Source organism: Charadrius vociferus, unplaced genomic scaffold (assembly GCF_000708025.1).
Source record: "Charadrius vociferus isolate BGI_N301 unplaced genomic scaffold, ASM70802v2 scaffold200, whole genome shotgun sequence".
Classification (NCBI taxonomy): Eukaryota; Metazoa; Chordata; class Aves; order Charadriiformes; family Charadriidae; genus Charadrius; species Charadrius vociferus.
The window spans coordinates 1,420,866-1,436,249 of record NW_009646515.1 but is presented as its reverse complement, the minus strand read 5'-3'; the positions used below and the strand labels follow the sequence as shown (position 1 = coordinate 1,436,249).

Below are 15,384 nucleotides of genomic sequence, written 5' to 3'. Positions count from 1 at the left end.
CATTTTTAAGACCAGTTAACATAAACATTTTCTCCTAACCCTGGGATAAAAACTCTCATAGCAATGAGCAGCGGGGTTGGTCTAGACATTTCCACATGTCCCTTCCAACCTCAACAACGTTGCAGTTCTATCATGATGTTCAGCATGTGTTAATGCCTTTTGAGAAAACCAGATTATGCCATGAAGAGTACTTCAGATTTGAGCTGAGCTGCAACTATAGAAACCTATGTCGCTGAAAACCCTACAAGACAGAAATAAGTTAAACGGTTGTTCAGTGGCCAAAAAAACAGTACAATCACTTATTGATTGCCGTTTTAGGGGCACTGATGACAACCCAGTCAAGTCAGAAGCTGTCATGAAAAAAAGTTGCACTTGTGCTAGAAACAACAAACTCCTTGCTCCTACATAGAAGGTTCATGTATCAACTTACCACTGACTTTTCATCAGCTGATGGGTGAGCACGGGTGCCCTAGCACCAGAGTCAGTCAACTTTACTCAAATATCTCCCAGAGTCAGAAGCAGACCAGTTCCCCCACACCTGAGACCCAATTCCCTGTCTGATGTCAGAAGACACTCCTAAGTGATAGTGATCACCTTTGAGCTGCTGGAGCTGGATTTGCCTGCCCAAACTTTCTTCCCAACAACAAACACTATTTCCTTATTTGCCCATGCGTTTCAGTTGTTTTCGTCTTCCCACTTAAAGCTTCATCCCCACAAGTTGGTTTCTGGGGCTAAGCACCTGCTAACACCTACCCTCCTCCGTGGGCAGGAAGAACATAAGATCCACCAGCCTCTGCTGCCCTCCAGCCTTACACTGGCAAGCAGGACCCCTCTCCATGGGGTTTGTCTCCTCTGCCCCCACGCACACACAGTGGCAACTGGACAGAGCAGTAGTGGTGTTACCTGTGCCGTTGAGGTCATACTGTGCAAAAGCACTAGTGAGTTCAGACCTGTGGGCATAAATCTTCTCTCGTAAGGACTTTAGGGCAGATGATTCAATTGTACCCACCCTAGGAGGAAAAAAATGCAAAGCAGATCATTAAAGAATTTAAATCCTCTAGTATTTTATGCTTTTCAGCATTCATTACCAAATTCTTATATCCTGTAACACGTACTATGTTTCAGGTCATCCTAAAAGACAACACGGGGGGGGAAAAAACCTCAAAACCAACAAAACAAAAAAAGCCCCATAAGAATAATCTGAATTTATGAGATAATTGAGTTTATGCAGGTAATTCTAAGCTGCTTTGCTTTAGTAAATCTGACTACAGTGCTGGGTATGGCAAAGCTGTCATGATAAACTTTTTGGACTCAATTCATAACAGGATTTGTCCAGATTAGCACTGCAGCCCTAAAACAGCCCTGACAGACAGGCGCAGGCCCTTTAGGAGTCCCTGGCAATTGTCTGTTCTAACCGCTTACTGCATCTAATTACCTTTGGGAATTTCTCAGGAAACCAAGTTAGACGACTTAGAACATGTTTTGTCTACTGTATTAATTTTTAAATTGAAAACAGAAAAACAAGGAAACCCAAGGCAAATAGATACCTAGTCAGTTATTCAGTCAGGCTATAGATTTGTGACAGGTACTCGCATGCTGAGGGAGTACACGCTCACTGCATACAACGTGCAGCCTTACCTCTCCCGAAGATTCTGCCTGCGTGTGTACTTGCTGACTCGATACTGCACAAACCGAGGAATCAGTTCAGGATTCAGTTTGATGTACGCTCCCCGGTTGCTCCCCTCTTCATAATAGTTAGAGGCAGAAAATATGGTGATAACCTGATCATAGGAAACAAAGAAACTGGATTGGCTAGAACAACTCTTCCTGAGACTGATGTCTGAAGCTGATCCTAGAAAAACATGCAGGTTACAAAATTGTCCACACATAAAACCAGAGATGAACAACTATGTTGTTCACCAAATTGCTCGCACTTTTCGAGTCAGAGCTCCAGGCCTGTATTTTCAAGCTGTCACAGGAAGGCTTCGGTTCAGAGGGCAATGCGGTTTAACATGCTGTTTAACAGAAACCTCTTTCTAAGACAGACCTGGTTTTCAGGATTCTTGCTGGTCTCCTGATCCAGTATGTCAGAAAGCAGGGCCAAAGAGAAGTGATTAAGTTAAAAGGCTTCTAGAGCCTTAGAGCATCTATTGCACTGTATTTACACATAAGTCTCCTCAAGGATTTTGTTGATGTTCATTTGTTTTCATATGAGTAATAAGCCAGTCCCCACTCCCCGAAGTTGTAAAGAATTTTGTTTGTCAGAACTCCATAATTTGTTCTAACCTCTATTTAGCACACAATTCCCTCAAACCCATTTTAAAGAAGGCACTCATTTTTTTTTAATTAACTTTGCAGACAAATCTACCGTGAATTTCACATTTCCTGTGAAATTCACAGGACAACTCTACTTTACATGGAAGCACCTTACCTTTCCATCGTGACTAATCTCATAACCTTCCGGCTTAAATTCATGAGACCTGATGAGCATCTTCAGATTATACTTTTCAAACAGCTTGGCAGTGACGTCAGGGCCAAAGTAACAACCTCCTCCTCGACACTTGTTTGGTGTACAGCCATTCTGGCTTCTTGGATCACTCCAGAGAATGTCAAGGATCTGTAAATAGCAAACTCAAGCAAGTGAGGACTGGTAGTTGATGAGGACTGACAGGCTATGGCTGTCTAAAGCACTGGCCATGGCAAAAACCCCAGAGTACAGGGAGAAAACACACCTGAGCTAACAAGTAGGTCTCATGATTTCTTCCTTCCTTTCATCAGGGCACTCTTTTGGGCTGAAACTTTTGTTCTACTTTTCTTAAGAGACATTATCTAGATTTTGGATAACTTTTTCAGATGAGACATTATTTCAGAAATGCACCTCCTTTTACAGCTGATGTTTCCAGACCCGGGTAGGTGCATCAGGAATGGTACCTGGTACCTGGGCTATTTCGAAGAGAGCAATAGCTGCCTTTTTTGCATGTAGGTGTGGGAGGCATTTGCTATTTCCCAGCACAGACCTGATAACCAGATGAGTCAGTGCTTTTACCTATACTAAGCTTGGGAGTGCATGCTCTAAATATGACAAGAGTTGCCTTTGGTTTTATTATCTTAGGTTAGCTCATGTTTCAAAACAAGACTTCACAGACAAGAAGAATTATCATGGTTTAAAGTCACCTAACCTAATTCTAGTCAGTAGCAGACATTAGGCAAACTGTGTTTGTTTAAACCTCACTGGACCAGGTTTACACTAACATATTCCATTTCACATTTGTGAGTGTGGCTCAGTAGAGGCTTGGTTAGCTGGGGGAGTGTCAGATTTGAGGGATTGCTTGTGCTCATTACATTAGTTTGTAGGTCAGATATGTATCTTGGGAAATCACATTTTCAGATTTGCTTCCCAAGAAGCAAAACAAAAGTGTGTGCCCCTTAAAGCAGCTGTCTGAAGAGAGGATCAGAAAAATAAACTTATACACAACTCAATTTTGAGCTTCTAAATTGCTGTGCAAATTAAGCTTTTCAAATTGTCACAATTTATTAAATTACAGCATGACAAGAGCTCCGTATTGCCTCTAATATTCAAGAGGCAATGAATAGCCAGAGGATAAAAAATTCCTACTCTTGAGTAATCAGCTGGTAGGTCTCAGGAGTTGGGGATTTTTTGGACAGTGTCAGCATTCAGCTGCCAAAACCACAGCCAAAACAAGGTGCTCTCTTATTTGCAAAGTCTGACCTAAACTGACAACCACACGTGTACCAACAGATGCAGCCACATGAGGGCATGCAAACACATCTCATACCGAGCAGTTTCCTCCTCATAGGATCGTTTTGGTTGGAAGAGACCTTTAAGATCATCGAGTCCAACCATTAACTTAGCGCTGCCAAGTTACCACTAACCTAATGGCTAAGAAAAAACACTGGGTAAATTGTACTTGTAAGGTATGAAATCACAAGCCTTTACTACCAGGTCTACAAAAAGCATCCAAAGAACTAACAGCTGGCTAGTATACTCCCAAGAATGATGGGTTTCTTATTAAGAGACAGTCCCTCAGACAAACATACTGCCTGACCAGAGCACCTGCCGGGTTTGTGCAGGGGAGAGAGAGGGGTGCTGGTATCAGTGTGTCTTTGGTTTCACCTACCTGCTTCCATTCCTTCAGGGCAGGGTCTGGAGGCAGACTTGAGCCTGAAGGCTCAGTGGAGCCCAATGACGAGATGTGTTGTGTTTTCCCTGCTGTGTTCCAGTTGGCAATGTGTTTACTGGGTCTGGTTGCAGGAATTGTCTCCTTCACTTGGTCCTGTCTGTCTCTCACCGACTTCGGTGGCCGCATCAAAGATTTCAACTTTAAAAAAACCCACACCAACAACAGATTGAAAGAATTACCACAACATAAAGATGATACAGAGATGTCAGCTGAACGACATATCAGTTCCCCTTTTACTGTCCTCAATATTGAACTCTCATAATGTCCTGAACTCACAGGCTGGTTGGAAGCTGCAGATGTTTGGTACTTGCAGAAATTTTCCTTTATATCTGTCAGAGACCAGCCTCTTCAGAGCTGCTCTCATATTCTTTTCAAGACACACAGACTGATTCCCAGCCACTGTCAATCACAAGGTCTCACCATACAGCAAGTACAGTCTGGGCTCAGGGCAGACACTTCAGAGCCCAGCTTCACTGGAAACTGAAAATATACATGTATACTATACTGAAAATGAAATGGCATTCGCTACTGCTCTGATACAGTATCATGATGCTAGGTTAATTTGGCTGATATCAATGGAATATCATGAGGGTAACAGTGAAATTGATGAAGTATTACATCAGGCCCTCTTATTGCTAAATCAATCTCGCCCAATATGCATGGGCATTTGCTCTTTTGGAGCTGTATACTATGGCTCCATGAATGCCCATTAATACAGACTCTTCTCCAGGGAGTATCTTTTCTTCCCATTTGAAATCATCTCATAGTAGCTCTTTTTTGAACAAGAAAAAAAACCCCCAACCCCCCCCCCCCCCAAATTTTTTCTCCTCCCTCTTTCCTCCCCCTTTTGCAAAACATAATGCAAAACACTGGGTTATTCCCTAGTGCACTGACCAGTATTTAAGACCTGAAAGTTGACAGTTGTACCAATTAAAATACATCAGTTGGCCTTGAGTGATATCGCCCTGCATTGTGGCCCACACATGTCTCATTAGCAACGCTCTCCTGTGGCAGCAACTTTGACCTGTTAATTCTGCATTTTACAAATACGGCATCAGTAACACACTGAGCCCAGCCTTAGTGGAAGCATGGACAGAACTCAGCTCACAGTTAAGACATGTACAGCTGTATTTAGGCACCCAATTTCAGTGTACAGTGGTATAGCCAATGGGGCCTAGACTCTGATGAACAGAAGTATTCATTGCCCTTTTTCACGTCTTTAAGAAACAGAGATACACCTGACTGTCCTGTAAAGTGTTTTTTTCTGTGTTAGAAAACATGAGGATGAGAGAAATAGCTCTAGATTCCAGACACTAATGACAAGGTACACAAGGTTGCTTAAACATATGTATCCTGTGCAATCTGGGATGCTCTACCATGTCTGTGAATTAGCATGAAGTGGGCAGATATGAACCAGACCTTCGCAGGTGGAGACCTGCAAAGAAGACTTTCTCCAGAGGCAGCCAGAGGGGTCATCCCTCGGCTAAGGGGTGCTTCCACAAACAGCACTGGAGACTGTCTGAGCAATGATAAGACCTGGATCTCCACCAGATCTCCTGGATCTCCATTGATTATAAGGAACCTAAGCATCCCCCTCACAAGCAGACAAATCAATTTATTTGACCAAATCCCACACCATTTTCCACTGATTTGAAAGAGCTGTGTTTGTTCACCATTTCAGAAAAAAAAATATGGATGTTTCTGTCTCCTATATCCCTGAAAAGCAGTAGTTTCTGTTTTCTCAAGGCCAGGTCCTGAAGTTTGATCCTGCTGGAAAGGCTCTCCCACATGTGCCAAGCTCAGCTGCTGCCAAGGGAGTGCCTCACAGGTGGAGAACTTCCCCCACACTGCAGTGGCAGAAGCAGAGCCTCAGGACAAAAAGTGGTGCTAAAAAGATGTGTCTAGATTGATTTCTAAAGTGTTTAGAAATGCCTGAGGATTAAGTACTTTTCATACTTTCTGGCTAATGCGTCATCACGGCAGGAAGGAGTTATCTAAAGTGTTTTTAGCTATTTTAAAGTCAAAAAACCCATGCTATTTTACAGCAGTCAAACAACTGGCTCTCAACTCCTACTGAAACCTTCCTTCCTAAACACCAATTTTGAAGAAAAACAAGACTCTTTTTTTCCTTATGTGCCTTATACAGCAGCCACTTCCTTTCCTAATGCAAACAACAACTTGATCTTAGCATTAGTATTGCTAAATTTTTTAAAGAACTAAAAATTACCTCCACATGAATACGATCTCTTACCTTATTTCTCTCAAGTGCATTCAGGAAATCCAAATCTGTGGTGTCTGAAATCCCTCCGTGTAGGATTAGAACTTTGCTATCAATTATAGTGGCGAGGGGAAGCCAGCTAAAGACATCTCGCAGAAGACACAAAATCTGTTTCCCATGGTCCTGTAAAACATACTCTTATATTAGATCCTATCTGTGGCAGATGCTGTTGCTTGTAAGTTCAAGATTTTGCTGAAGTGTCTGCCACAGCCTGTGTGAAGAGTTCCATCGAGGTGACACCCTGAACTGCAACACTGACAAACATGTTCTGACATTTACTTTAGGGCCAGTTGATTGTCTCTATAGCATTTCGTTTTCCTTTCACATGAACGTCTTTTTGTGTTCTTGAGTGGCCTTATGAATGTTATTTATTTCATCCCATAGATCTCTGAGCATAAAAGGCTAACACTTAAAATTGTTTTGCCAGTTATTCCACTGAAAAATGAAAATAATTTCAACTACATTCTGTCTAAACCAAAATAAACTGGTTGGAAGTTTCCTAGTTTACACTGGTTTCATTTTACATATGCAAGACTACAAAGAAAATACAGGGCAAGGAGGAGGAATCTTACCTTGTACTTCTTTGAAACTTCTTTTGTGAAGCCATATCTGAAAACAGGACAACATCATGAACTGGTTTCCAGTACGCCCCTTCTGCATGATATTCTATAGTGTTTGCCACTCTGTAGAGTTTTCTATCCCTCTTTTTCTCCTGATATTCTGCCTCACCTCTGTTTAAATGTGCTTTCTTTTGCTCTGTCTCAAAAATTGAGTTAAACTGATTTCTTGTACATACAAGAGATCAGGAACAGAATCCAGATGAATAATTATTAAGTGGCCTTTTTCCCACCTAAATGAAATAGTTTTAGATACCAGAAAGAAATTTCAAAGGAACATAACTGATGATGGGCAAAAATTCCCACAAAACCTCCACAGAGTTTTTGTTCTAAATCACTCACCTTATTAGACAGTGTCGTTTATCATGTATTTTCCCCCACAAAGGACAAGGGTTTTGATACCTCATTCTTTTAACACCAAGATATCCTTGGTGCATGGGGCATTTTCACAACACCCTAACTCTGAGCTTTCAATTTTACCTATGAGCATCACAGCTTATCAAAATGCCCCGCAAAAAGCCATACACAGGTATGCATCTTTGCACTCTAAACCATCACAGAATTAGTTAATATTTTCCTCTATTTTGGGTGGGAATTTTCCTGCCTTGTAGATAAAGTAACTGATCTTGTTTTATGTGGGTTTGGGTTTTTTTTAATTAAGTACTGAAAAAGGAATTATCATGTGAAACTGATTCTCTTACATGGATCATTAATAGGATTTGAACACAGGCCTCTAACCTAGGTTTATGCCTGTGTTAAAATAGGAATATATTCTGTATGCAAATGATTGAAGGGGTACAACAAGTTACCCACCAGCCAGTCACCCAAAGACTTACTGGGGCAACTTAGAATTGTAGGGATCAAGACTGAGGAGGAGTTCTCATGTCTGTGAGATGATATTGTCTACAAGTCGCACTTTCACTACAGCCTGAGACACTGGCTGTGCTCATTCCTTTGGCAGCGCTGCACAGCTGAATACAAATGTCTGTATTAGAAAACAGTGCCTTGGCTGCTCCTGCAGTGGGCCAGACTGCCACCTCTCAACTAATGGATGTCCACTGTATAGAAGCTAGGATATTTACTCACCCCTTATGTTTGGGAAGTTGTGGTGGTGTATTCCCCCCACCCCTCTCCGCTCTCCTGCATGGCAGTGGGCTGCACGCCAGGATCTCCCCTTGGGTAGGGATGCCTCTCAAGGTTACTCCTCAAGGTTCAGAGAGTCCTTGCCACAACAGATCCTCAGTAAGTGGTTTATAGCATGCTAAACTTTGAAATCTTAGCTAAGTGATATAAAGGATTGATTGTGCATATATTATCCTTTAGACATAAACCGTTGACCAAGTCTGAGGCTAGGATTGGATCCAGTCACACCTAGACTCGTCCCTGAGAAGTTTAGAAAGCAAGGGGGTCCCTTCTGAACCTTGTGACTCAACGGGAGGGTCTCCCTGACAGTTCTACCTGACCCTGTCCTCTATGCAGTAAATGACCAAGCATGCCTCGACATTGAATCTTGTTAAAACACTGCTGCATTTACTATCAAACTTTGTTAAATTGCTGTTTTACATCAATAAATATTCCACTGCTTCTCTCTTACGAGTGAAGTGCCTCACTCCATCCGCAACAAAAGTAACATCTTTGTCTACAGTTAAGTGAAATATCAGCTTCTGCTTTACTGGGTCCATTATAATGTGTACTATTATGTCTTTTGCTATGCTGTGGAAAAAGCCAATGCTTTAACTAATATATCGTCCTTCCATCCATTCTCTTTCCCCAGATTTGGTACTCTGGAAGTTGCGCTAAGCTGATTGACTTCAATGGATTGTGATTAGGTCAGAGACAAGACATAACTCTTGTTCAAGTGCCTGTGTATAATGAGGATGTTCTTTGCCCCCTCACATATCTTGAAGATGCAGAGCTACACCTGAATACCTAATAAAACATTATGTCTGTTTTAGAATGTCAGAGTGGCTAAAGCAGCATTCAAAAGCCCCAACATTTCCAGCGAAAGACCAGATACTCCCTCCTCAGCCCCCCAAAATCTACCTCAGGTTCATGATATAGTCTTCATGGTTTCCTCTGTTCAAGTGTAAATCATTGGGGTAGATAAGAAGAAATGCAAACAGGATTATAAGTATTTCCATAGAATTTTTCCCTCTGTCAACAAAATCACCATTAAAGACATATCGGTTTTGTTCTGAAGGCAGACCGTTCTGCAAAAGAAAACAAAACCAAGGACATTTCGAGATGCTTCTACGCTACTGTAATAAAGGAAATAGCATTTCAAATTAGGATCACATTGCTAGAAAATCTGCAAAAACCCTGCACAATACAGAGATCTAAATCACAGCATTTCTTTATTTCCACTGCTTAGAACAAAAATCTCCGTATCAGACAACCTGTATGAGCCATCAGAGAAGAGATGACCTCTCTGGCTCTTCTTCTGATGCCATCTCTAATCCTTTCCTCTATCTATTAAATTAATTTGAAAGGGACCAATAAGAACATTATTCTTCTAATAAAATATACTTTTCTGTTAATGCAGCTGCTGCCAGGACGTTATGCATTTGCAAATAGAAAGGAGTCATTCATTTTGAATAGAAGACAAGAAATCCATGAAAAATGATCTTGTGACACAAGTCTGAAGGTTCTTATGTTTCCTTATGCAGTAAGAAGTGGGATTTCATAGATTTACATTGTTTGCAGTGTATGCTTCTAAAACTCCCAAGAAAGACTGTAGTCCAGAGGACATAAAATCTTAATACAGAACTCTGAAGAACCTTGATTCCAGCTGCTTTAATCCTGAAAGCACTAACTGAATTTTACTCACATTGCACTTTGCCCCGGCCCAGGGCAAAAATATACTTGAACGCTCACAAACCTGAGAGGTTGTACATACATATTTCTTACCTTATTTTTTCTGAAGATATAGAGCAATGCTTTATTATGAATGGTGATTTAGTATTGTAACTGACAGTGTGTTTCATTAAATTAGTTATCAACATGTCAATGGGTGCCATCAGCTTTCAGAAAGTATAGCAGCAATTATGTGTAGCTTCATTATTTCCAATCATGAGTATCAGAAATACTATTTCAATTTTGACTTGCCAGAAAAAAAGGAAACCTCAGTTTTCACAATTGGCATGCACATCCTGAATATAGCTACTGCGTCAGTGTCCAGCACTTCCTATGTTCCTACAGCATTCCCTGGTGTACTGTCTTAGCAGGTTTATTGCAGGATGCATGATTTGGTGAGAGACTCAATTAAATGTTTAATTTGAATCCATTAGGAAATCTCTTTTTTGCCCCAATCAGTGTCCTGCACTGTTATGTCGGGATGCAGTAGTGAATTCCAGTCTTTTGATGCCCACAGAGGCACAATCCTGACTGCTGTAAATACAGCTTGCTTGGGTTTTGCCATAGCCTCTCTCCAGCTCTCTCCAAGTTAACTTAAGAGGTGTGTGGTTGCTCTGTGCTCACAAGAGTGGCAATTTATGAGATTCTGCTAATAGCAGTGTGTTGTAGTGGTTTTAAAAAAGAAAGGATGGATTTCAGGAGTGGAACAGCTCCTGGAAAAATGAATTAATAAAAGCTTTGCCTTAAAACCAACAGGCATGTGAATCATCAGCAGATTGTCAGTATACATGCAGCAACTCCGTAACTGCAGTCCTCATGGAAAGACAGATCTACTGAAGCACTCTCCAAATTCTATCAATCATTCTTTTGGAAAAGCTTACCCACAACTCTCAGTTTTAAATGAGAGTTTGTTTTGGACTTCCAACTTCAATGTGACATTTTAGTTTTGTTCCACACTCATGCAAAGTTTCTATTTCCTTTTCTGTGGTTTTGATGAACAATAAGAGCAAAACTAAATTAAAGGCTGTTGCAGTCTCTGACACGTCAAAGAGGTGAACAAGGCCCTCCAATGATTAGCAACTTGCTGCTGGGCATCATTACTGTATCTGCTGGGTTAGTGATTAATTAACTTCCGTTTGTTGTTCACATTTTCTAGAGCTTCAGGCTATTTCTATCCATAGCATCCATTTAACAATATCTGACTTAGCAATACATAATTTAAAATTCAAAGGTTTCAAGGAATTTCAGGAAATGCTGTAATTTAATGGAGATTAATGCAGGGACTGGATGAACCTTACAAACTGGCTATTGAGAAAGAAGTAATTATCTTAGCCTCACCCAAACCAGGTTTAAGAATTATACACACTATTACAACCAGCATTGTATCGATAAGCTGTAGATTGCCAGCTTCCGTGTGTTTGCTGTTGGCAGTTTGTAAAAGTACTGTGATAACAGTTCCCTGGACAGAGCCCCATGCTCAAGGCACCCGGTCTGCCTGCAGCCTCCAAGATGCTTCAGCAACCATTTCAGCTCTGCACAGCTCTGCGCAGGCCTGAGATCACTACACTCTTCACGGCACTGTTTAGTATTGTACCCTCTTGTTTAAGGTTATGGGTGGTTCATACCAACTTGTAGGAAGAAATCCCTTCTAACTGCAACAGAGTTAGGGAAGCAGAAAAAAATGGATCCCAGCCACTGACGGGGTTCACTGCTCGGCCAAGTAAATTGCTCAGAGGTGACAGAAAATATTGTGTCATTTAATTTGCTTCTAAACAACTAAGCAGCTCTATCATGTGCTCTCTATCTTCTCAGTGACTTTGAAATGACAAAATATTTGCCCATTTTAGTTGGTTTGGTGGAAGTTCTCTCCTAGAAGACAGAACAGAGAATGACTGGGGGTAAACTTGAGTGCCTGAAGCCAGTACAAGTTTTGGCTCTGAATTTACTGAAGTTAGGATTCAGTCCTTGCTTAGAGGGCTTTCTTTTTTTTCTTCATAACATCCATTAGAGAGGGGAAAAAGAATCATCTGTTTACTCCAAAAAAGTAAAATTCAGGCTGATTGCAGTTGTAAATACAACTGCATCTGAGCATTTATCTTCAAAATAGTTCTTTTTTTCCTTTCCAGGTCCTGTGTATGAAACTAATCCGTACCATGCTCTTATTCCAGTTTCAAACACAGAGGTTATCTAATTAAAATAACAGCTAAAAGACTGCAAGCCGAGGACCAGCTAAACGTAATTGATTGATTAATAAGAAAAGCAGAACTCTGTAAAAAAGTCTGATTATACTTCAACAGGCTTCAGTTATGCACTTGGGGAAAACAACCAAGTTTCCATTCAACAGGTATCAGAAGTGTAACAAAGTTGGAAACGGGGGAATTACATCATTTAAACACCTGGTTTAGCTCGCTTCAGTCTCCATTCAGTGCAGATGAATGTCTAAGGATCAGACACAAACCCTTTCCCCCGGAAAGCTCAAATCAAAGAGAGTATCTGCTAAATGAAAGGTGGTGATTCATGCTAAAGATAAATGTGAACGTAAGTATAGGAAACTTCCCGCATCTTCAGTTAAGTATACAACTGTGGAAAAGATAGCCTGGAGCTTAATTTTTTTCACATCAGTAAAACAGAGCTATGCTTTTTTAACATTACAAAGTGAGCAGCTGTTCAAGGATATGTAAAGGGTGCCCAAGGTATTTCCATTTTGTTCAGGCTACATGATTGCTTCCAACACTTAAAAAGCATTTAAACAGGCAGCACTCTTTTTTGTCTCCTGTAAACAAATAGTAATAAAAAACACTTTGCACGTATCAATGGAAGGCTTAAATGAAAGCTTCTGCATTTTTTCTGGAGGGCCAAAATTATCTCTGGTGTAGTGTTACATCATGAACTAAGTTAGCTGCTGGTTTTAGAAGACTTCAGTCAATATGGAATATAAAACAGTGGCAGGACTTTGGAGACATTGCAAGGAACCCTCTGAAGTTTTGGTTCATGCTCCAGTGCAACATTTCGGAAGAGAAAGATCTCCTGGATCTCCTCCTTTACAGTGAGCAGGAGGATATGGAGAAAGAAAAGCTATAACAAAGACACCATTCCAATTGTTCTGGGATTTGTGTGTGGTACATGCATACTGCATGTACAGTTCTAACACTGATAAATCTATGAGACATAAATACGTGTTCTTAACAAGTCATGAAGTGAAAACACTACATTACAGACTGACTACTTACCTTGTAGAATATCAGCAAAAGATCATCCAGGTTTCCATGCAAATCTCCTATGGGAAACAAAAACATAATTTTCTTTTTTTTTTATTTAAAAAAAAAAAAGGATGCATGTAATTATAAATGGAATTCTAAAACTGGAATTAGTTAGACCTAGCAGGTTTAATTTTACTAAATAGCCCAGATATACAGCACAATTGAACACCTTTTTGATTCAGGGCCAGGTTTTGATTACTACAGGCAGGATTAGATGGACAGTGTCAAGAACTGTCCATGCTTTTATGCTTCAGTGCTAAGGCCAGAGGAATGACAGGTTTGGCCCTCTCTGAGAGGTTTATATCGGAACAGACAGGGGAATTTCACCCCAACACAAAGGATCACTGCAGCATAGCTCCCCTCTGCATGTGACTGAATTCCATGCTCACAGAACCAACCTTCTCACATCTGTGACTCACCACCACAAAGACACAGAACAGTTTCAAAATCTATCTTGTGATTATATGCTTTCACCACCAACGAGTAGAAAAAGAGAAGTGACATTTTTACCTTGACTACATTTTCCATGCAATTTTTTATTAATTCTGAGCCTGTTGAAGTCATTCTAAGGAATCCTTCAAGCTACAATAGATTTTCATCATGTATGTGGATGCAAACACTTCAGGTGCGTATTTAATCTGCATCACCAATTTGAAATTAAAAGAAAATGGGGATAGGGATACTTTATTTTAAGAAAACCAACATTTTCGACCAATTATGTCTAAAAATTGATTTTTCATCTTCTGCAGAGGATCTTTCTGGTTACAAAAGCTATTAGTTTCAATGGCAGGAAAGGGACCCCTTTAGATGCTGCTTACATATTGCAAATGCAATACAAACATGAGGAGGTATGTTTTGCTTAGTAAGAACACACTGTAGCGAACAGGTATGAATCTGTGTCTCCTTGGTTTGCAGGGAGGTTTTGTTGGTTTGGTTAACAAATTATTGTTTATATAAAACATTATTTAAACAAACCCTTTCCTGGCAATCAAAGTAGGTACATAACCACATCTTAAAATAATTTTTTTTTTGTTTGCATGTGCCATAGTACCTTTCTTTATACCACTTTACTATTATACACAGCACACACTGCTAGCTGTCAAGAGTTAATGTCACCATTACTGTTCTGTTTTGCAGCTACTGCATTCTGTGGCAAGTCAGTTTATTGTATCCCTTTATCCATAATTTACAAAAGCGTAACAAAATAGATGGGCAATGAGCTCTTAGTTCTTTACCTTGTGACACATCACATCATTCTGTGAGACTAATTTGTTGGTTATATAAAGACTGATCCATCCTCTTGGGTCCCTTTAGAAATGAGGGTTTATTATAATTTCAATTTATTCTAGATAGTCATGCTGTCAATGAAAGGTCTTGTTTGCCGCCCCTATTAAGCCCTCATTAAAATCATTACTGAGTAAATTATGATAGTAAAGTCTTTTTCTCAGTAAGAGGAGAAAGCAGTAAGACTTGCAGCCAGTGATCAAAATTCTTGGTGGCATTTTAGAACAAGTGCAGGAATATTTAAGCTACACTGCAGTGTTAGCTGAATTAATACTGACTCATTCAGAAATGTTTAATGAGAAAAAAGAAAGAGGAGGTGAGGGACTTTCTTAAAATATACTTAGTGTGACTCAGGAACCTTTTTTTTGTTTGTTTGTTTGTTCCAATTTATGCATTTAGGGGGGAGGGGAGGGGAAAGGAAAAAAAAAAGAAAGCATCGAGAACCTTCTTCTGTCTTGAAATGGCAGCATTTGGAAATGCCTGTGTCCCTCTCTAACCACTTAGAATATCAACCCGTAGCCATAAGTGGTTGTCTTTTCTGGCACCTTACCACAGACAGTTATCTCCTTGGAGTAGGAAGTTGAAAGATGGGTGATATTTGGCATCTCCTTCAGAACCCTCCTAGTTTCACAAAGTAGCTGCAGTACATAGCGGGCATGAAGCAGCTGTGAGAAAAAAATGCAGGGAGAAAAGGAAGCCTTATTAGAAATAGCAATATGTCTGTCTGCTTGATTAATATCAGACGTGTATTGCCAAGATTATTTATACTACAGACCTCCAGACATGACTACAGGCTGTATGGTTTAGTGCTGGGAATTAGGAGTGTTCATAGCTTTGCACTTGCTTCCCAGTGAAGGGATATAGAGCTCTTAACAAACTTACTTTAAGTA

The 15,384-nt window shown here is 40.3% G+C and overlaps 1 protein-coding gene across 1 annotated transcript in view; it reads right to left on the bottom strand.

Moving 5' to 3' along the window:
- The window catches only part of PPEF1 (protein phosphatase, EF-hand calcium binding domain 1), a 30,288-nt gene that overhangs the window by 1,839 nt on the left and 13,065 nt on the right, over positions 1-15,384 (bottom strand). Inside the window, exons 5-13 of the mRNA XM_009884816.1 lie at positions 15,045-15,159; positions 13,181-13,227; positions 9,141-9,307; positions 7,053-7,089; positions 6,454-6,603; positions 4,140-4,340; positions 2,432-2,617; positions 1,639-1,781; positions 904-1,010 (exon numbers count right to left, since the gene is read on the bottom strand). Coding sequence (XP_009883118.1) covers positions 904-1,010; positions 1,639-1,781; positions 2,432-2,617; positions 4,140-4,340; positions 6,454-6,603; positions 7,053-7,089; positions 9,141-9,307; positions 13,181-13,227; positions 15,045-15,159 — 1,153 coding nt within the window. The remainder of the gene's footprint in view (positions 1-903; positions 1,011-1,638; positions 1,782-2,431; positions 2,618-4,139; positions 4,341-6,453; positions 6,604-7,052; positions 7,090-9,140; positions 9,308-13,180; positions 13,228-15,044; positions 15,160-15,384) is intronic.